The sequence below is a fragment of the Dreissena polymorpha genome, chromosome 11 (genome assembly GCF_020536995.1).
Source record: "Dreissena polymorpha isolate Duluth1 chromosome 11, UMN_Dpol_1.0, whole genome shotgun sequence".
NCBI classification, from domain to species: domain Eukaryota; kingdom Metazoa; phylum Mollusca; class Bivalvia; order Myida; family Dreissenidae; genus Dreissena; species Dreissena polymorpha.
The window spans coordinates 85,927,755-85,951,492 of NC_068365.1; the positions used below are offsets into that span (position 1 = coordinate 85,927,755).

The 23,738-nt window shown below is 36.8% G+C and overlaps 1 protein-coding gene across 1 annotated transcript in view; it reads right to left on the reverse strand.

Moving 5' to 3' along the window:
* The window catches only part of LOC127851928 (discoidin domain-containing receptor 2-like), a 210,409-nt gene that overhangs the window by 62,704 nt on the left and 123,967 nt on the right, over positions 1 to 23,738 (reverse strand). The window contains exon 3 of the mRNA XM_052385924.1: positions 3,880 to 3,985. Within this exon, the coding sequence (XP_052241884.1) occupies positions 3,880 to 3,985 (106 nt within the window). The remainder of the gene's footprint in view (positions 1 to 3,879; positions 3,986 to 23,738) is intronic.

Here is a 23,738-nt window from a genome sequence, read left to right on the forward strand (position 1 = left end):
TAAATTGACTAGAAACACGAAAGCCGCGTCCTGAGAAAACTCGACATAATACTTGTGCGTAAAGTGTCGTCACAGATTAGCCTACAAGCTTATCAGGGACGACACTTTCCGCTTTTATGACATTTTTCTTTTAAATAAAGTCTCTTCTTAGGAAAAATTCAATTTAGGCGGAAAGTGTCGTTCCTGATTAGCAGTGCGGACTGCACAGGCTAATCTGGGACACTTTACGCACATGCATTATGCCCAGTTTTCTCAGAACACGACTCACGGTATTAACACACACTGTGTTACTATTTACGAATGTAATAATAATGAAACATAAAATCACATTACTATTTGTAATGACAATCACAGCGGTTCGGAGGGGGTGGGGATATTTATCACAATAAAATGTGAACACACTCAGACTCCATGCCAACTTTAAACGACTAGAAAAGTATATGACGCTATTAATGTATGGTTTATGTCACTTGTACGAAACTTAACTAGCACCAAAACCCATACTATATAAAATCTTTCCATGAATTCCACCACAAAATATTTGTAAATATATTAACAATGAAAATGCAGAATTCCGAACACAATGTATACATATTTTTTGATTATCTATGTGTCCTTGTGAAAAATTTACAAAATCGCATATTATTGGAATGTACATATTGGGAAATAAGAACAAAAACAACTAAGTGTATACAAAAACAAACACTCAGTTCCAGAATGTCTACTCGTAATATAGAACACACAGCTTGTAAACAAAAAACTTTTAAAAAATCAACTGTGATAACTTAATTATTAAAATCTTTTTTTCCTATCCTATTTATAAAAGAACGGATGCAAGCCTATAAGTTTCAAAACATTCGAGAAAAATAACTTCAAAAAGACTGTCAGTGTTGATTTCCTGATTACTTACATTAAAACGACGATAAAGCTCAAATTAAAGGAAATATTGTGATTTGTGGTTTGAATAGGAATTTTGTTAATTAAGCAAAAAATGGCACTCAACTTAAAAACAAGCAATTCAAACAATGAAATAATAAACAGGGAAACAGTGGCAAACGTTGTAGTTTTACGAGAAAGGGTGTTAGAATTACTCTTGATTAATTTCCACACAACATTGCTTAATATGATTGTTCATGCAATGCTTCCATTTGAACATTTTTCCACAGACGTGGCAAGAAAATTTGTGAGCATCGTGCTTATTCATGAGCTGTTTCAACAGCCTCATTGTCTTAAATGTTTTGGTGCATGTTGCACAGGCATGCTTTCCTTTTCCATCGTCCGGAGGGCTGCAATTGTGTATTCGAAGAATTGACGGGGTTTGGTATGACTTCGAACATACTTCACGGGTGTATTTTTTTCATCCGAATGTCAACTCAAATGTTGTTGAAGTGCGAATCCTGACTGACAATGCTTCGCACACACTGTCCATGAATACTTCGATGCTTTGCCTCGGTGAATCTCATGTTCATGCTTGTTAAGCCAATACGTCGTTGTGAACTCCTTCCCACACTGACTACAGACCTTTGGACCATCGGTGTGGGAACGGGTGTGACGCTGCAGAGATTTTTTTTACACTTGAATGTTTTTCCGCACTCTGGAAAATCGCACTCGTATGTGGAATCACTATGAATCTGCATGCGCCGCTTTAAAGAGTATGCACATGATAATGCAACACCGCACACTTCCCATTGAATTTGATCTCCGTTGGACGATTCCATCTGTAATAACACATAAAATAAATATTATTATGTTTTCTTTTTTCTGTGTACTCTGACTATTGAATAAACACCAGTTACTGAAAGTGGGGGTACGGTGCTCACCAGTTATTGAAATGGGGTTTAATTTTCAAATTTTGATGCATATATTGCGATTGCATTTGGAAGCATCCTGGTGTTTATACAAGGTAAACTATAATGGTTATTGAGTCCACCTTTCCATGAAAACTGCTGAGAAATCCTTATATATGGTTTCAAAATGCACATAAAATTAACCGTGTTAATCGTAAACAATGAAGCATTTGCGTATAAAGTCTTGAATAACTTGTTTAATATTAATAATGCATCTACAGGATTTATACCGAGGTTAAATGAATATCAGTAGATCATCATGCGCGTAAGGACAATGTCGAATAAATATGGTAAATGTACAAACCTTTCAAAAATTCCGACGAAAACATTCACAATTCACCCATTTACCGCCATTTTGAACACCAGTTACTATTTTTCTCACTTACGCCACGCCAGTTACTTGCGTACGATCCACCCCCTGGTTAATGATTACTAACAGATCTCAGTTAAAAAAAAAAAAATAACAGGAAAGGAGAAAACTTCATCCTTCTTGAGCAGTGTGAACACACTAACAGCTTAAGCTGCAATTTTGGCATCACCTGTTCTCCCATGGGAACCATTAGCAGGATAAATAAGCTGTACATGTCATCAACAATATAAATAGCAGAATCTTAATTACACAACATTCGACCATTCATCATTATTTGACAGATGGACTTTCATAAAAACTTCACTATCAAAAGACATTGATAAGTAGAAGTGTGAAGTGTGTTTGAAGTGAACACTGTAACTTGACTTCATGACTTGACTTGCATGCAACAGGGGAATAAAAGAATTATGGAAGCAATTATTCTACATGTACGATGCCATTGAAGCAAACCCGGGGTACCACATTGACCTGAAGTAGTTGTGCAGTGCTCTTTTTGAATTAAACTGTCATAAATTGCTTTCCAAATGTTTTGTACAACTACAGTGTTGTAAAATCTGTTGGTTTTATTACCCAAGTCTGTACCCTACACAATAAATTATGAGCGTGTGTTTTATGACGACTTGTGCTTCCATGTGAAGAAATTCACTCCAGAGGATTTTAGGAAATGAAAAGACTGGTCTTGAGTTTTATCCTTATTTTATATCTTCAAGTGAGATGAGAGCAATGACTGGCCAATGTTTGTTTTAATATAAAGTTCCAGTAAAACCTAATATGTGGAATAGGTAACTTAAGTATTAATATATAAATTGTTGATGATTATACCAAATATAAGCATTTTGGGCAATAATTGAAAGTTGCAACCTTGATATGCACTTGAACATCAATCTCACCCAAACTGTATAAACCGGGTATTTCTTGTTTGTGTTATAGGAATCATGAAAATCTAGACCAATCTCCAGGAGAGACATTCTTGTATCGTCCTAAAGTTTTTATTTAAAGCAGGCGACCGTTTTCCAATAGAATCGCCTTTATATTATCTATGCTATATAGCATGTTGTATTTCAGTGGTAAGTCACATGACATAAATTGTCAGCAATCTTATGCACAATATGTACAATAAGTTCATATTATACTCTTCAATTTTGACATAGCACAATATCGTATATTCAATTTGTTCAACCTGATTCAGAGATTTCATAATGAACCAAGTGTCATCTGGACAAAATACTGGACAATGTTGTTTATTTATTTGGATTTCATGCAGTTTTCAACATTGTTTGGGTCACAGTTTTCAACAGTGTTTTGGACACATCATGGCTGTCAGTTCACCAAGTCACATTCTTCCTGGGTAAGCTGATCTACAAGTATCAAAAACTGCCATAACCTTTACCACTAAGAGATATATTTTAATGCATTTGTAGTCCCTTCGAAAGTTAAATTAATTAAAGACCATTCATACTAGATTCAAGCTTTAAAGGCTTCATTTCGAATCCTTAGATACTGGTGAGCAGCAAACAGTATAAAACCTGAACAGAATGTGAGTTAATAGCTTTATCACTTTGCTTCTGAGTGGGAAAGGGGTAACGGTAGAGGGAGAAAGTCCAGTATTCTACCAACTGAGCCAGCCAGCCGAACTGAAAAGCACCTGATATTAAATCTCACCTTGCAAACTTCGGTCCGACTGTGTCATCATCGAAAGAGGAGCTGGCTGTGATGGCTGAGTCAGGAATGGCTCCGGACTGCATGCCCAGAGAGTCACGACACTGAGCTGTAAATAGACCAGAAACATGTTATACAGCTATGCAATGGTATTGAACACAAAGTGCTCAATCAACAGACACATGCTATACAGCACTGCAATGGTATTGAACACATAGTGCCCCATTAACAGACACATGCTATACAGCACTGCAATGGTATTGAACACATAGTGCCCCATCAACAGACACATGCTATACAGCTATGCAATGGTATTGAACACATAGTGCCCCATCAACAGACACATGCTATACAGCACTGCAATGGTATTGAACACATAGTGCTCGATAAACAGACACATGTTATACAGTACTGCAATTGTATTGAACACATAGTGCCCCATCAACAGACACATGTTATACAGCTATGCAATGGTATTGAACACATAGTGCTCGATCAACAGACACATGCTATACAGCACTGCAATTGTATTGAACACATAGTGCTCAATCAACAGACACATGCTATACAGCACTGCAATGGTATTGAACACATAGTGCCCCATCAACAGACACATGCTATACAGCACTGCAATGGTATTGAACACATAGTGCACCATCAACAGACACATGTTATACAGCACCGCAATGGTATTGTACACATAGTGCTCGATCAACAGACACATGATATACAGCACTGCAATGGTATTGAACACATAGTGCTCGATAAACAGACACATGTTATACAGCACTGCAATGGTATTGAACACATAGTGCTCGATCAACAGACACATGTTATACAGCAATGAAATGGTATTGAACACATAGTGATCGATCAACAGACACATGCTATACAGCACTGCAATGGTATTGAACACATAGTGCTCGATCAACAGACACATGCTATACAGCACTGCAATGGTATTGAACACATAGTGCTCGATAAACAGACACATGATATACAGCACTGCAATGGTATTGAACACATAGTGCCCCATCAACAGACACATGCTATACAGCACTGCAATGGTATTGAACACATAGTGCTCAATCAACAGACACATGATATACAGCACTGCAATGGTATTGAACACATAGTGCTCGATCAACAGACACATGATATACAGCACCGCAATGGTATTGAACACATAGTGCTCGATCAACAGACACATGATATACAGCACTGCAATGGTATTGAACACATAGTGCTGGATCAACAGACACATGATATACAGCACCGCAATGGTATTAAACACATAGTGATCGATCAACAGACACATGATATACAGCACTGCAATGGTATTGAACACATAGTGCTCGATCAACAGACACATGATATACAGCACCGCAATGGTATTGAACACATAGTGCTGGATCAACAGACACATGATATACAGCACTGCAATGGTATTGAACACATAGTGCTGGATCAACAGACACATGATATACAGCACCACAATGGTATTGAACACATAGTGCTCGATCAACAGACACATGATATACAGCACCGCAATGGTATTGAACACATAGTGCTCGATCAACAGACACATGATATACAGCACCGCAATGGTATTGAACACATAGTGCTCGATCAACAGACACATGTTATACAGCACTGCAATGGTATTGAACACATAGTGCTCGATCAACAGACACATGTTATACAGCACTGCAATGGTATTGAACACATAGTGCTCGATCAACAGACACATGTTATACAGCACTGCAATGGTATTGAACACATAGTGTTCGATCAACAGACACATGATATACAGCACCGCAATGGTATTGAACACATAGTGCTCGATCAACAGACACATGATATACAGCACCGCAATGGTATTGAACACATAGTGCTCGATCAACAGACACATGATATACAGCACTGCAATGGTATTGAACACATAGTGCTGGATCAACAGACACATGATATACAGCACCACAATGGTATTAAACACAGAGTGCTGGATCAACAGACACATGATATACAGCACTGCAATGGTATTGAACACATAGTGCTAGATCAACAGACACATGATATACAGCACTGTAATGGTATTGAACACATAGTGCTGGATCAACAGACACATGATATACAGCACTGCAATGGTATTGAACACATAGTGCTCGATCAACAGACACATGCTATACAGCACTGCAATGGTATTGAACACATAGTGCTCGATCAACAGACACATGATATACAGCACTGTAATGGTATTGAACACATAGTGCCCCATTAACAGACACATGCCATACAGCACTGCAATGGTATTGAACACATAGTGCCCCATCAACAGACACATGCTATACAGCTATGCAATGGTATTGAACACATAGTGCTCGATCAACAGACACATGATATACAGCACTGCAATGGTATTGAACACATAGTGATCGATCAACAGACACATGTAATTCAGCAAGGCAATGGTATTGAACACAAAGTGATCGATCAACAGACAGTAAAGTAGCCTCTATCTGGGAAAATAGGGTTTAATGTAATCAGGGAGGGCACTTTATGCCTGGATTAGATTTTCGTTTAAAAGAGACTTCTTTTAAACAAAAAATTCCATAAAAGCAGAAAGTGTCATTCTTGATTAATCTGTGTGGACTGCACAGGCTAATCTGGGACGACACTTTACGCACATGCATTAAGCCAGGTTTTCCATGAGCACTGCTTAATTGTTCCCTTAGTTTTGTCATATATTGAACACAAATTCAAAATCAAGCATAGTCAGTTGCACAAAATTTACTTTGATGAATCTAGTGCAATTTTGTTGTGCAATAATGAATATCATAATATGCATGCAAGTTAAGAGTTTAGAAGATGTTTGCTCAGTTGTTAATACAGTGCTAACAAAGGTAATAAGACATTTGCAGAATTAACTTCTTCAATTTCACAACTATCACTTCTTGTACTATTATTATTTTATCCATACAAAACACTTTTTCAATCATTTGTGATATTTAAATTTGAGTCTCATTCTAACAGTGCGTAAAGTGTCAACCCAGATTAGCCTGTGCATACTGCATTCCTTATTCCTAATCAGGAACGACACTTTCCGCATTTAATGTATTTTTTAATGTATCTTCTTCACAAAAATCCAGTTTAGGTTGAAAGTTTCGACCCTGATTAGCTAGTGTTGAACACACAGGATCCTGATTAACTAGTGTTGAACACACAGGACCCTGATTAGCTAGTGTTAAACACACAGGACCCTGATTAGCTAGTGTTGAACACACAGGACCCTGATTAGCTAGTGTTGAACACACAGGACCCTGATTAGCTAGTGTTGAACACACAGGACCCTGGTTAGCTAGTGTTGAACACACAGGACCCTGATTAGCTAGTGTTGAACACACAGGACCCTGATTAGCTAGTGTTAAACACACAGGACCCTGATTAGCTAGTGTTGAACACACAGGACCCTGATTAGCTAGTGTTGAACACACAGGACCCTGATTAGCTAGTGTTGAACACACAGGACCCTGATTAGCTAGTGTTGAACACACAGGCTAATCTGCAATGACACTTTCTCATAGTGATGCTCTTTTTTTTTTAATTCAATGCCCTTCCAGTTACCTCCATTTAAGTTTAAGATGTTTACAGTTGCTGAACTATGCAGCTATATACAGCTGATCTTAGAAAAAGTTTACAGAAAAATCAACAATAATTCATATATTCTTGCAACATATTGTTATTTATTACTAAATGTAAACTTGTGAGCACCATTTACAAGCTAATAACTACACATGCTATAACGTTTGGTTTACATTTTACTGTAGCAATTAAAATAAAATCAACTGTTTTAAAATAATAGTAGACATTTATATTACTTTTTTTTAATTATTAATATGTGTTCACACAAGTCAAAAGAAAGCTATTAAAAAGTCCGAAAGATTTTTATAAATAAACTTAGATTTTATTGTGTCAATTTCATTTAATTCGTTTTCAATACATCCAGTCCTAAGATGCTTTCTTAAGCAAGTCCAAGTCTATTGTGTGACCAGTTTCACTTTAAGAGGCTTTCTGCTGTCATCAGCATGGTAAAAATTACACCTTGCCAGTGACCCAAGCTCACTTATCAACCATAATTTGCAAGTATCAGAAGCATGAAGGAGATTTAGGGGACCTGCTCACAAAATAGGACCAGTATGAATGCAATATAGGAAATCCTATACCTACACCATGGTGCAAGAGTTGGAAGGTTTGAAGTAGATTGGGTGATGGAATGTGACATGACTTGTTATTACCCTGTCTCAAACATGTAATTACTGAAGACATTTTCCTGACTGATGGATGCGGGTTTAACAGTGAGTTAATGCTGGGTATAGAGACCTACTTGTTTCAATTTGAAAGTCTTTACTATTAATTGTACACTCATAAGTCTGCCACATCTTGTCTAGTTAGTAAAGCTAGAGAGAACGGGTATAATAATGTAAATGAGATTGTAATCATACGCCGGTTGAACATCAACATAAAAGAGATGTTATAAGCAAGTATATCCTTAACTGAATATTGTCTTTACGTCTTCTATGCAATACTAAAGAATAATGAAACAAAATTACTTATAGTTTAATATACAACTAGAGCTTTGTCACAGACATGACGAATACCCCCACATGCCGCATTGGCACATAATATTTTGCATGTCGTATTCACATAAACCAGCGGACACCATGCTCAATTTTTAAAACGCACTAAGTGACCCCTTGACCTAGTGTTTGACCCAGAAAGGCCCATATTCTAACTTGGCCTTAAGATCATCTCCATAAAACTTCTGACCAAGTTTGGTGAAGATCGGATGTAAACTACTTGAATTAGAGAGCGGACACCATGCTGAATGTTAAAAAACGCAATAAGTGACCCTGTGACCTAGTTTTAGGCCCAGAATGGCCCATGTTCAAACTTGTCCTAGAGATCATTTAGATAAAACTTGTGACCAAGCTTGGTGAGGATTGGATGAAAACTTTTTGAATTAGAGAGCAGACAACATGGTGAGGTTTAAAACGCACTAAGATACCCCATGACCTAGTTTTTGACCCGGCATGACCCATATTCAAACTTGACCTACATCTAGATACAACTTCTGACCAAGTTTGGTGAAGATTGGATGAAAACTACTTGAGTTAGAGAGCGGGCAACATTGTGATGTTCATAACACACTAAGTGACCCCGTGACCTTGTTTTTGACCCGGCATGACCCATATTCAAACTTGCCCTAGACATTATCAAGATACAACTTCTGACCAATTTTGGTGAAGATTGGATAAAAACTACTTGAATTATAGAACGGACAACATGGTGAGGTTTAAAACACACTAAGTGACCCCTTGACCTAGTTTTTGACCTGGCATGGCCCAAGTTCGAACTTGACCTACACATCATCTAGTTACAACTTCTGACCAAGTGTTGTGAAGATCGGATTCAAACTACTTGAAATAGAGAGCGGACACCATGCTCAATGTGTAAAACGTACTAAGTCACCCTGTGACCTAGTTTTTGATCCGGCATGGCCCATGTTCGAACTTGGCCTTCAGATCATCTAGATAAAACTTCTGAACAAGTTTAGTGAAGATCTGATGAAAACTACTTGAATAAGAGAGAGGACACCATGCTGAATGTTAAAAAACGCACTAAGTGACCCCGTGACCAAGTTTTTAACCCGGCAAGGCCCATGTTCAAACTTGGCCTTAAGATCATCTAGATACAACTTCTGACCAAGTTTGGTGAAGATCTGATGAAAACTACTTGAAAATAGAGAGCGGACAACATGCTGAATGTTAAAAACACAATAAGTGACCCCGTGACCTAGTTTTTGATTCGGCAAGGCCCATGTTCGAACTTGTCCTAGACATCATGTAGATACAACTTCTGACCAAGTTTGGTGAAGATCGGATGAAAACTGCTTGAATTAGAGAGCAGACACTTATTACGGACCGACAGACAGACCGACCGACCGACAGACATTTGTTCACTCCTATATACCCCCCTAAACTTTGTTTGTGGGGTATAAAAATAAATTAATTAAATGCAAATAACTGACACATGGAAGGTTAAGGAAGAAAATAAACAAGCCACACCATAAACCTCTGATTTTTTATTATAAATTTAAACCATGTGAAAATGAACCAGTTTAAAATCTGCATACAGGTTTAAAAGGCTTTAACTCTATTACTGTCCACTTAAGACGCAATTCATTAAGATGTAATTTGCACCATATGGCATCATCTTGGAATCAAACACTCCCTCCCTTTAAGATCAAAGACTCCTGAACCAGTCTTACTTGAGTAATCAATTAAGACCTACAACACATGGCAGTGTGTTTCCTATTTGCTTTGACCAGTTTTATGTCATAATTTGTTAATCATTTGTCATGATATGTGACAGAAAATATTTCCAAAGGAGATTCATCTATTAATGCAATGGTCATGCTTTTTTCATGTATGATGGTGTACATAAATTAGAACTGTAATGCACTTAAGATATTTATTGGTGTATTGATTCAAGATAATTATATAATGAATAAAAACATTCAATACATCCCAAAATGTGTCATAATTTTTGGTTATGATATTGATGCAATTATTTTGATGGACTTACTATACAAATTTCCATGTCAATCTGATAGTTTATACAAGGATAATGAAATTATGAAAAATAAATCTTTTTAAATACTCAAAACAAAGTGTTACCAGTCGGTTTGCATAAAGTCTTCATGGTTACAAACAAAGAACAACACCAGCACTGCAATTTCCAATTACCCCAAAATGTCAGAGGACTTCTTTCCTTGCTGCACATGTTTGCAAGTCATGCAGCACTTGGTACCCAGTAAGTACATAATTAATGATATTATAATATTAAAGATGACAGAAGCAATAATTGCATGTGTTGCCAGAAATAATAGCAATTATGGCGTATATTAAGCTACTTGTGTGAGATGGGAGCTTGCTGCAAGCAGAATTAGTGCCTAAAACCGCTAACTAATGAAAATAACCGTATTACTAAAATGTCACCACGTGCAAATTAAAGATTTGCGGAAAGTTAACAGCAGTTTCCACTAATTTAGATGACATATTGACCTCTGGTTAAGGTAACACTTTGTCTTATTCTGTTCCTTGGTTGATTCACTTTGCATATTGAAAGTGGTTATTGTTAATTGGTTGATTGGTTTGCTGACTTGATGATGGGTGGACATTATAATAGTGTGATGGACTTTGGTTGACTGCCACAATTGCTGTATTGGTGTCTTTAATAAGTGGTTGATTGGTTGAACTTTATTAATTGGTGAAATGGGTAACTGGATGTTCTGCCGATTGTTTTTTTGCTGATGGACTGGTTACTTGGTTGGCTGGTCTGTTTGTGGCTTTGGTTGTTGGTGAGGTTGAATGATTGGCTCATTACATACTTTGCAAGCTCATTTTTTAAACAAAATTATTCCAAGACTTGCCGATGATCCATCTTGACAGACTGTCCTGGTATTAAGAAATGGCTGCATTAGGCTCATTACTATTCCTCCTCCCTCATTCCCTATATTGATTTTCCAGAAACTACTCTTTGACCCCAGGGCCAGTGTGGGGTCATATCTGCATATCCCTTCAAGTCCTTTGGGACATTGCCATTTATAAGGCCCTAGATGATTTATGAGGGTCACTGTCACAGTTGCTACTATCCTTAATCACAGTCACTCTAATATTAATACTAAAGCTCTATTTCTTGCATACCATATTCTCAATATACAATATACTTCTGGCTCATAATGTGATTTGATCTTGGTTTTGTGTGAAATTTTAAATGATCTCTACTTCTTTAAGTCTCTAGTTCAAATGTGAACACAAAGGTGTGGTAAAGAAACCTGAAGAATATCTTGGAATGGATTTAGAACATAATCAATCATCACATTTTAGAAATGCAATACACTGAAGATGGACACAAAACTTAGTAATCTGTAATAAGGTATAAGTCCCAAAACCTTAAAGTTGCGGATTATTATCATACAAAAATTGCTGCACAAACTGAAAGGTACAAATTGTTTGGGATACAATGTGCACACGGCAATAAACTTTAAAGCTAATTTAAGGGGAAGGTTGGTCAACAGCCCCCACATATGATTGGCTGTGTTTTGTGTTTTTCCATCATTCATTAGCCGCCGACCAGATTTGTCCCCCACATGTCCAGCCACTGTGAATAACAATAGGCCGCACATTAATTGACCAGGCTCTATTGTTGTGACCATTGGTCAAAATTTAACAAAGTTAGCGGATGGCAGGCGCTTTGGAAGGATTTATGTCTCACATATTGTAATTTAAATGCTGTCGTAAAACTCAAAGAGCACCTGCACGTGCTGGGTGTGATATGAATGCAAATATGGAAGATTGAAAGTGTGACAATGAATAAATCATGAATAAAATGTGGAAATGGACAGTGCCTGGTCAAGTGGCAAACTGTGGTCAGGCCCAGGAGCTTTGGACACTTGACCAGTGGTGTTTGGCAGCTGACCATCTGTAATAACACTAATTGTGTTTGCCAACAGTCAGAAGCCATTCAAATGTATTGAAAACAGGCATATTGAATTTTTTTCTATTCCTGATATTGCTAGAAGATTGCTGATTAATTGTTGTGGAGTATGCCATATTTTCCATTTTCATAAATGTATATTTTTGCCAGCCTGTGAATTGTGTCCTTGTAATATTAACCCCTTGCTTTGCAAAATATTACCTGCAAACACTATGTACACTACACAGAACTACAGTACAATTTGAAATAAACTCTATTTCATGGGTTTATTTTAAGTATCTTCACTTCAGCACCTGCCAGATTAGACGGAATCAAAAAAAGAAGAATGGCAAATCATCATGTCCTCAACAAGGCTTCCCAATCCTACATACATCACATGCTCACAGCCCCTTAATTCCAATTCCAGCCCCGTCATGACAGCCAAACACCCCTGCCAATGCCAGGCTACTTTCCACTAAATCTTCTATCACAGACCGCACTCCACTGAATCCCCTGCCAATGTCAGGTCACACTCAACTAAATCCTCTATCCCACTCTGTCTTCCTCTGCTGTCCTCCCCTCATCCTGACAGTAAGCCCTCTTAAATCTTTGCCATGTTCCAAGTGGCAGCAAGGAGGAGATGAATTGTAAATTACAGACAGTTGCAGGGTCAAAAGTTGGCAAAACTGAAAAACCTCATTTTATTTTAAAGTTCATTTTATAAAGGAGAGTTTATATATTATTTTTTATTGTAAAAAAACAAAAATTTCAATAAACAATCAACATATACAGTTTGTCAACTAGTTCCGGATAATAAGCAGGTCTGATTTATTTGTTTTTAATTTTCCATAATGCAACAATAAAAACAAAATTATAAGTGTCTACGGTATACATTAGGTAAAGGCTCCGAGTATATTAACCAATTTTTAGCAAGAAAGCTTTTGTATTATGCTTACAGGGGGGATAAATGCAGCAAAAAGTTAACCGGTGTAACAGGCCATTTTTCCCCCCCTGGCAACTTTTTCCCAGGGGAAAAAATGGACTAGTCCATTTTTTCCCCAGAGAAAAAGTGGCCTAGGCCAATTCTTCCCCCTCGAGTCTTCATTCAATATATCTTTCCGTGTACACCTTTCGGCCAGTTTTTACCGCCTGGCCAGTTTTCCCCCAAACATGTAAAAGTAGTTTTAACAACAGAATTTAATTGATAGTTGCTAAAACTGCCTCCACCCCCTTATCTTTTATTTTACTTCTATTTTACATTTCGAGGGGTTAAAGGAGCCTTTTCACAGATTTTGGCATGTTTTGAAGTTTGTCATTAAATGCTTTATATTGATAAATGTAAACATTAAATTTTAAAAGCTCCAGTAAAATATCAAAAATAAAATTTAAAAAAGGAAAAAAAAGTAGCCCGCAGCAGGGCTCGAACCAGTGACCCCCGGAATCCTGAAGTAAAAACGCTTTAGCCAACTGAGCTATCCGGCCAAACATACATGCTGACGTATTTTATACGCTATATAAGCAATATTTATAGTTTCACAAATTTAAACGACAACAACAGAACTCTCCAAATTATTCAATTGTTTCGCGTTGCAACACTTTATAATTTTTAGGTTTTTAAATCGTAAAATGATGCATATAATGGCTATATTAGACCATGGCAAATGTTCAGTAATACTGTTTCCTCACAAATATCATAACTAAACCGAAAATTCGCGATTCTGAAACAACTTTTTTCAATTTTGTCAATTAACCAAACCGTGAAAAGATCCCTTTAAAGCCAGAACGTGATAACTCCATTTTTCAAATAGTGGAGAAAAACGCAAAATTAAGGTTTGACAGACTACAACTTTTAAATGAATATGAATATCAGCATAATATTTGGTTATAATATAGGTAATAGTATTGTTATGACATTGTAAACATATTATATGATTGCATACAATATTTTAATGCTTTTGTATTCAAAATAGCACTTACTTCATTCTGGCATAAACGTAAAACATATATATTTTCAGAGTACAACTGTGTTAAGTGCACTTGATGCTATTTTGCATAAGAATTGAACGCTGCTTTTCCTATGCCATACAGGACTTAGTGCCATTAAAGCAAAACAGCCTTGTGCTATGCATCTATTTTACGAGACTAAACGAAACATGTGCACTTAAAACAAGTTTATTTTAATAATCATAATGGTAATTCTTTTTGTAGAAGTACATACTTATTTTCTTTTGCATTCTAGATTTGAACAGGACATGCAAATGTGTCTCCAACATTAACAATGGAAGAAAGTTAAGATTCAGATATTCTATTCCACATCTGCATCTTATCTATCTTCTATTGTATCTGGGTCTGGAATATCCTTGAAATACTGGTGATATTCTGAAGGAATTATCCCTTCAGAGCAAAGTGATGGCAGGTCTTTCTTCTTTGTTGCTGTAATTGGAAGTTTGGAATCTACAAGGGTTGTATGTCACATTTTATAGAAGGTCCTTTGATAGAGGATTTGATTTGATTTTATAGAGGATATGAGTTTACCACACTGAAAACTGGTGTCATCAAAACTGCACTAAGTCTTAAAAAACACACACCCGGATCACAATTGTAGTTTTATCAATTTTATTTTTGTCCATATAACCTTTTGTCCACTTACATTTACAACATTTTGCTGCATTACAGTTTAAGCTACATGCTTGATATAAAAAGCGTCATAGTATTTCATAGGCACTACAACATACGGAGTTCTCTTTGGTGTAACCCTCACAATTGGTTCCCATTAGTAAATATACCAATGTAAATTTCTTTGCTCATTCTATGGAAGCAGGTACACTATCACACTCCATCTGGGTATGTTCACTTTCTAAATACTTTTGTTCAATGGTGTCTATGTTTTTACATTTTCAATGCAACAGTAATTACCTATTTTCGATTTTGACCACTACAACAGTCAGAATAAAAACAGACATTCTTTACTGTGATGGGAAGGGATTTCATGTAAGTCAAAAGACAGGTACCCACTTCACAGCCGCATTTTCCTTCAGTTTCGTTCCACAATAAACATGTCAAACTTGTGTTTTGTAAACAGTAAAAGAAAATATTGAAACTTTTTCTTTTTCTTTTATAATAAACTTGGCTCACACGAGAACATGGAATCGGTAAAACAGCCTCTAGATCAAATCTTAGTTTACCATCTTAGTGGGAGAATAATGTCTTTTAGATAAGCACCGATAAAGGCATATTTCCCTATCTAATTACAAATTAGCACAATAGTTTGTGTATTCCTGTTTAAATAAACAAGATGCAATAATTCCTTAACAAGGTAAGGGCTTCATATTTTGTTTTTACCTTAAGGCCACGACTTTTATATTTCTTGGTTTACAAAACCGCCGACCCTAATTTTTGGAAAATGGGAAAAAAAATAAAATCGGAAAATCGTCTTTTTTTAAATATTTTATTCCCGACCGCACTGCAAAACGAGCGAAACGAGAAAAAAACGATCCGGTTTGAGTACGGTTGCGAATAAAATCAAGTAAGTACAATCAACGATTGGTTCACATATATTGCAGAGATCGGGATATTTTTCAATGTGACACATTATGTACCAGTCCTTTTAAGGGCACTTCTTAAAATTTATTTCGGGTAAAAATTACAGACAATAAGAAAATCAGCGTCAGTAAAATGTCGACCCCATCAAAATTTATTTCCGAGTCTGTGACGCAACTATATTGTTTAACATGTTAATTATATTAAACAAACCCGATATTATAGTAGATAAAAAAGTATTTGATAATTAGTATAAATAATCCAATAAAACACGATATATGTGTTTAGGAATTTTGTAAACACGTCCGCCATAGTTTATAGGAACTGTACAGAAAGTTTGGAAATCGGAACAAATCGGTATATCTCGGAAAATCATTGATAAATGTATTTGTCGTTTCAATGCTTAGGGCCGAGTAATTTCGGCAAATCGGAACTCAACTTGCGTAAAACACTAGCTCAATTAACCGTTAAACTCCGCCTCCGTTCTCTGCAAAAGATTCGAAGGCGGAGCTATGCACGTACTTTTATTAAATTGGAGGATTGCAATTGAGAAACAAACACACAATTAGTTCGGCATGTTGATTGCTAGAGAAAGGAAGCCAATTTTTTCGGCGCGAAATTTGTCGCTTTATTGCTACCGACAGAAAGCGGCTTTCCTTTGATGACGTCAAACTGTCAATTCACACAGACTGCACATTTTCGGAAGACTTTAACTGACTCCTTGTTTACAATTCCAGTAAAAAAAACACTTGCTAACATTAAACTTGTGTGTATTTGAGATTTATTTTCAGGTCGTCCAGCGTCTTCTCGACTACAGATGTATCGACCTGCTAACATTAAACTTTGGATTAAATTATCAAAATAAAGCAAAAGCGAAGTTGACAAATTTGATTAAATTAATTCGCGTCAGTTCAAATAAGACGTTTTGCGTTGTAAATCAACGAGTTTTCATGACAACAACAACTTTGACAAACATTACCGCGACGACGCATGGATCGATCTACCTCGATTTTTTTTCATGTACGATCTCATAAGTCGAGTAAGAGCAAACACATACCGGGTAATTTGTGTATGAGTAGTTTATCTTATATAAGATTTATGCAACGGGCATCGCATTGCGTAATGGTGCGCATCCAATTATGGAAATGAAGCGCAGTTTTTCGTTTTAATGGGAGAAGAACGCATGTCATGTAATGGAGTGTTAAAAATTGCCTGATGTTACAAAAGTTGCTGTTAGGACTCATTAAATTTGAAGATATAGATGTGTTTCATTGCATAATTTGATTTTTTGTCTCTGTGTTAAGGTTATAAAAGATATGTTGTCTTTGTTCTGATGTTATTAGTATTAACTTTTTTTTCCAATTATGTTTTTTTTTTGTTTTTTTTTCAACCGCCCGATGGACCATTTTCAAAATAATTTTTGTAAACCAATAAAAAAAAAGTCGTGGCCTAAATTATATGCACAAATGGCTTATGTTTAAATGATTTCAGTGCACTTAAATCCTTTTGGCACATGTTTTTCCTCTCAATATGTATGAAAACTTATTGTGCCAAAATGATTTAAGTGCACTTGAAGCATTCTGGCATACACCAGATTTGTCGATAAGCACTTAGTGCACCTTGGTTCTGTCGGATAAACTATGTTGTATTCAAGATATGATTCCAGGGAATAGTGCATATTGTAGAGCGTTGGAATAACTTTATGAAAGTGCAAAAAAGTGATTTTTGATAAAAAGTGCACTTATAACGTTCTGGCTTTAACCCCTCGATTTATTCTTCACCTTTTGGCCAGTCCCCCCCCCCCCCCCACCATGTAAAAGCAGTTTTAACAACAGAATTTTATTGAGAGTTGCTAAAACTGCCTCCATCCCCATATCTTTTATTTTACTTATCTTTCACATTTATTCTTCACCTTTAGGCCAGTTTTTCCCCCCTGGCCAGTTCCCCCCCCCCCCCCTCACCATGTGAAAGCAGTTTTAACAACAGAATTTGATAGAGAGTTGCTAAAACTGCCTCCACCCCCATGTCTTTTATTGTACTTATCTTTAATATGTATTATTCACCTTTCGGCCAGTTTTCTCCCCTGGCAAGTTTTCCCCCCTACCTTGTAAAAGCACTTTTAACAACAGAATTTGATAGAGAGTTGCTAAAACTGCCTCAACCCCCTTATCTTTTATTTTACTTCTGTTTCGCATTTATTCTTCACCTTAGTTTTCAGCCAGTTTTTCCCCCCTGGCCAGTTCCCCCCCCCCCCCCAAACATATAAAAGCAGTTTTAACAACAGAATTTGATAGAGTTGCTAAAACTGCCCCCACCCCCTTATCTTTAACATGTATTATTCACCTTTCGGCTAGTTTTCCGCCCTGGCCAGTTTGCCCCCCCCCCTAATTTGTTAAAGCAGTTTTAACAACATAATATGATTGATAGTAGCTAAAACTGCCTCCCCCCCCCCCTTATTGTTTATTTTACTGATCTTTTACATTTATTCTTCACTTTTCGGCCAGTTTTTCCCCCCTTCCATGTAAAAGTAGTTTGTACAACTGAATTTGATTGAGAGTTGCTAAAACTCTTTAACTCTCTCGATGTCAAATTCGTTTTACGTCGAAAAGCAACTATTTTTGATTATGGCGCTCGTTTGACGTAAATGATTCGAAAATGTCGCAAATTCTTGCCTTCCTTTATTTTTCGCGCAGATTACAATGTAAAGAATGATTACTCTTTCCGGCACCTGCTTTTGTTAATTTACAAAATTGCAGCTCGTTCACCGAAACATGTTCCGCAATGTCCATTACAAAGCCTATTTTTTTAGTTCCATGTTTTTGTTTGCTTGATAAACGTTTCATGTTGCTTGGACAATGCGAGGGGGTCAACCTCTACCCCCCCCCCCCTCCCCCCACCAAATTATCTCAACGAATTTACATGAATTATGAAAACAACCTTTTGGTGCCCTGAAAAACTGGAATTCCGGCACAAACCAGAAGACTTTTAACCCTGCACTTGCATGACTTCCTTTAATGTTTTTTAAATCCTAGAATAAACAGCAGAATGTGATTTGTCGCTTAGCTTCCGCAAATTCAAATGATTAACAAAAACCATAGTTAATCAGACATATTATTTGTTAATTAAATATGACAAACAAAAATAAATTGATCAGACTTTGAAGTGAAAAAAGTCCATGCCATTTCAAATCTGGTTGCAAATAAAAAATGCTCTGTTTCCACAGCAGACAGTTTATTGCCCTCTGCAAATTATGGCAGGTGATGCCAGTGTCCATTATTCCATCTCACTTAAACCCACTAGCACATTAGTTGCTTCCATGTTAGGCCCTTGCCAATGGATGCATTATGCAAGGATGTTTTACAGCAAATTTACCTAATAGTATCATGTAATACCCAAAATGGTAACAAAATAGTGTAAAAAAAAATTATAATATAAAGAGGTGGATTGGAAATCATTAGGGATGCCACTATATAGAAGAATAATTTTCTACAATGATCTTTCGAAGACCTTTATAAAATATATGACCGTTTAACATATACCATTTTACATTCTTGTTGAATTAAAAATTATTATGGAATAATAATCACAGTCTGTAATGTCAGTTTCATCATTTTATTAATTCCACAGACTAAATACTTTTAGTAACATAATACAAAAAAGTGTATGCAACCCTAATTGTATGTGTGCAGACATTTAAGAATGAAACATGAATTTGAATTTTCATTACAAGTAATCAGACAAAATATATTTCCTCAAAAGGTGTAATTAATAATGCAAAAAAATATTAACTAATTATTATATGATATGCCATTTGTAAAACTATTAGAGCAACACAAATAATGTGCATAATAAAGAATGAATTATCCGACCAAAGGTTTCTTCAAATTCATAAATGATATCAATCAAGCAGGTTCATAGACGTCAGCATGTAATTAATTGCTATATTTGTTTGGTGTCTGCTTCGTTTTTTCATCTACAACAAAAATAGAATGTCGCCACAATATCTGGGATAATCACCCTGACACTGCCAATCTGTCTGGTGCCATTCTGAAGATGTTTTCAACAAAACCCAAGACAAATGTTTCAAAGTACATTTTGTGTTTTATGCAAATGGCAGGATAAATCTACAGAATAATCTGATCTGTGCGTTTTTGACAGACAACTAAAAGCTTTATCACAAATAATACGCAGTAAATACATGTGTATCTTGCCTTCTGAGATTATATTTTTAATTTCATTTTCTACATGACACATTTTTGAGTGACTTGAAATTCTGTGTCATTATTTTGTGTGTTTAATCAATTCATGTATTTGAGCATATCAAAATTATGTAATGTGGAATAATAATACACATATTTTGCCATTGACAATAGTTTATAATTACTGGTACTTATGGTCTGTTGTGTACATTTTCGGTACATAAAAAATATTGTCTATTTGTTGTTTGGTTTACCAAGTCCATATTGAATTGACACGAGCAGACACAGGTGTGCAGAGTGATGACATTGGTCCTGGGTTGTGTGGTGACCATGACACTAAAAACCTTTCCACTGTACATTTCTCTACATAGATAAGCCGAATGATCATTCAAATATATTTTTGATCTCTTGGGTAGCAAAACCTTTTTAAATTCCTAACATTATGATGAACTAATGTTTAGACTCTAATAAATATCACAACATTTAAAGATCAAAGGATCAAGGACAACAGAACTGATATTCTGTTGCTTTTAAATTCATTTGAGGAAATTAATGCCTCATGTTATGCATTCAAGTCAAAATATCACTTCAAATCTTGGCACTTCCGGTGTCTGACCCTGTTCAAACATTCCCATCATACAACAGCTGAAGATTCTGTGTTGGGAGATAGAAGAGGTTGCACATATCTGCACTTCCTGTGTCTGATACTGTTCAAACATTCCCATCATACACCAGCTGCAGATTCTGTGTTAGGAGGTAGAAGAGCTGGAACATATCTGCACTTCCTGTGTCTGATACTGTTCAAACATTCCCATCATACACCAGCTGCAGATTCTGTGTTGGGAGATAGAAGAGGTGGCACAAATCTGCACTTCCTGTGTCTGATACTGTTCAAACATTCCCATCATACACCAGCTGAAGATTCTGTGTTGGGAGGTATAAGAGGTGGCACATATCTGCACTTCCTGTGTCTGATCCAGTTCAAACATTCCCATCATACACCAGCTGCAGATTCTGTGTTGGGAGGTAGAAGAGGTGGCACATATCTGCACTTCCTGTGTCTGACCCTGTTCATACATTTCCATCATACACCAGCTGCATATTCTGTGTTGGTAGGTAGAAGAGGTGGCACATATCTGCACTTCCTGTGTCTGATCCTGTTCAAACATTTCCATCATACACCAGCTGTAGATTCTGTGTTGGGAGGTAGAAGAGGTGGCACATATCTGCACTTCCTGTGTCTGATCCAGTTCATACATTCCCACCATACACCAGCTGCAGATTCTGTGTTGGGAGGTAGAAGAGCTGGAACATATCTGCACTTCCTGTGTCTGATACTGTTCAAACATTCCCATCATACACCAGCTGCAGATTCTGTGTTGGGAGGTATAAGAGGTGGCACATATCTGCACTTCCTGTGTCTGATACTGTTCAAACATTCCCATCATACACCAGCTGCAGATTCTGTGTTGGTAGGTAGAAGAGGTGGCACATATCTGCACTTCCTGTGTCTGACCCTGTTCAACCATTCCCATCATACACCAGCTGCAGATTCTGTGTTTGGAGGTAGAAGAGGTGGCACATATCTGCACTTCCTGTGTCTGACCCTGTTCATACATTCCCATCATACACCAGCTGCAGATTCTGTGTTGGGAGGTAGAAGAGGTGGCACATATCTGCACTTCCTGTGTCTGATACTGTTCATACATTCCCATCATACACCGGCTGAAGATTCTGTGTTGGGAGGTAGAAGACAGGTGGCACATATCTGCACTTCCTGTGCCTGACCCTGTTCAACCATTTCCATCATACACCAGCTGCAGATTCTGTGTTGGGAGGTTAAAGAGGTGGCATATATCTGCACTTCCTGTGTCTGACCCTGTTTATGCATTCCCATCATACACCAGCTGCAGATTGTGTGTTGGGAGTTAGAATGGGTGGCACATATCTGCACTTTCTAACCATGGAAAACAGATATGTAGACATATACTATGAACCGACATTAAGGTTTTAAAAGTATAGCTGATCAGTTGTAAAAACTATTGCTATTTTGTAGATAATAGTTTAAATGTTTTTGACTTCTTTTATGACATACGTGCAACATGACAATGTTAATAATGTGAAAACTTTTATATTACTCTTATTATAATAAGTGATTATAATGTCAGCGTGATGCATAAAGATTGAATCTTTGACATTTTTCAGGAGATATATATGAGACGTGCTCTGAAAAAACGGGTCTTAATGCATGTGCATAAAGTGTTGTCCCACATTTGCCAGTGCAGTCTGCACAATCTAATCAGAACAACACTTTCTGCTATTATGGAATGTTTTGTTTTAAAAAAAGTATCTTCTAAACGAAAATCAAGTCTAGGAGGAAAGTGTTGTCCTCTGATTAGCATGTGCAGTCTGCACTGGGACGGCATTTAACCAATATCCATTAAGACCAATTTTCATAGAGCGAGACCAATACATAAGGTACATAGGTAGCTCCCTCCGTCTCCCTTCATCTGCCCTATTTTAGGTAGCTCCCTCCCCCTCCCTACATCTGCCCTTGTTTAGGTAGCTCCCTCCCGCTCCCTTTATCTGCCCTTGTTTATGTAGCTCCCTCCCCCTACCTACATCTGCCCTTATTTAGGTAGCTCCCTCCTCTCCCTTCATCTGCCCTTTTTAGGTAGCTCCCTTCCCCTCCCTTCATCTGCCCTTGTTTAGGTAGCTCCCTCCCCATCCCTTTATCTGCCATTGTTTAGGTAGCTCCCTCCCTCTCTCTACATCAGCCCTTGTTTACAGACCACACTCCCAGCTGCAAAGCATTCAGCAGAAAGTCAGGGTATCACTTCTTGACTCATCCTTCATAGCCTCTTTATAATACCCACAATCTTGAATTAATTCATCCAAAATTTGCAACTCAATGATTTTATCACATTTTTTATTGACATAATTATAATCCCACAGTATCAAGGTTATGGAGTATTAAATATCTGACAATTTTAGATCATCAGCAATAAACATGTCTATTCTGAGCTGATAATATTAAAATCATGTTTTGATAAAAAAAAAAGTTTTCATCTACATGTATATCTGTGGTAAGGACCACTTATCAAATCAAGAGCTTGTGATCTGAACTGTGAAACTGTTATCAGAAGATTGCAATAGGTATCTGTAGATTAGTTTGTTCAAAAACATGTTTTAAATCTTCCCTGTTTTACCTTTTCAATGGCAAATTAAGAAACCAGTCCCACAAGTTTTTGAGAAACTTTGGAAAAACCACTTTATGGCATCTTTTAGTCTTTGAGAAAATGGTAACTAGGGACAATTGTTCTCTTGATAATTTAAGACACACTAAGTGGACTTTCATGAATCTTTTAATGGAATATGAATTCTCATGACTCTACAGACACATTCACGTGACACAAAACCAAGGCATTCTTTCTTTTAGTCATAAATTATGCATAAGTCCATCTTCAATTAGAATATCATTATCTGATAGCTACCATGATCAATTAATTTGGTTCATAAATCTTTCATGAAGGATTTTTAATAATTACTTCAAGTTTGTCCCTTTCAAAGTCCTTGGAGACTCTG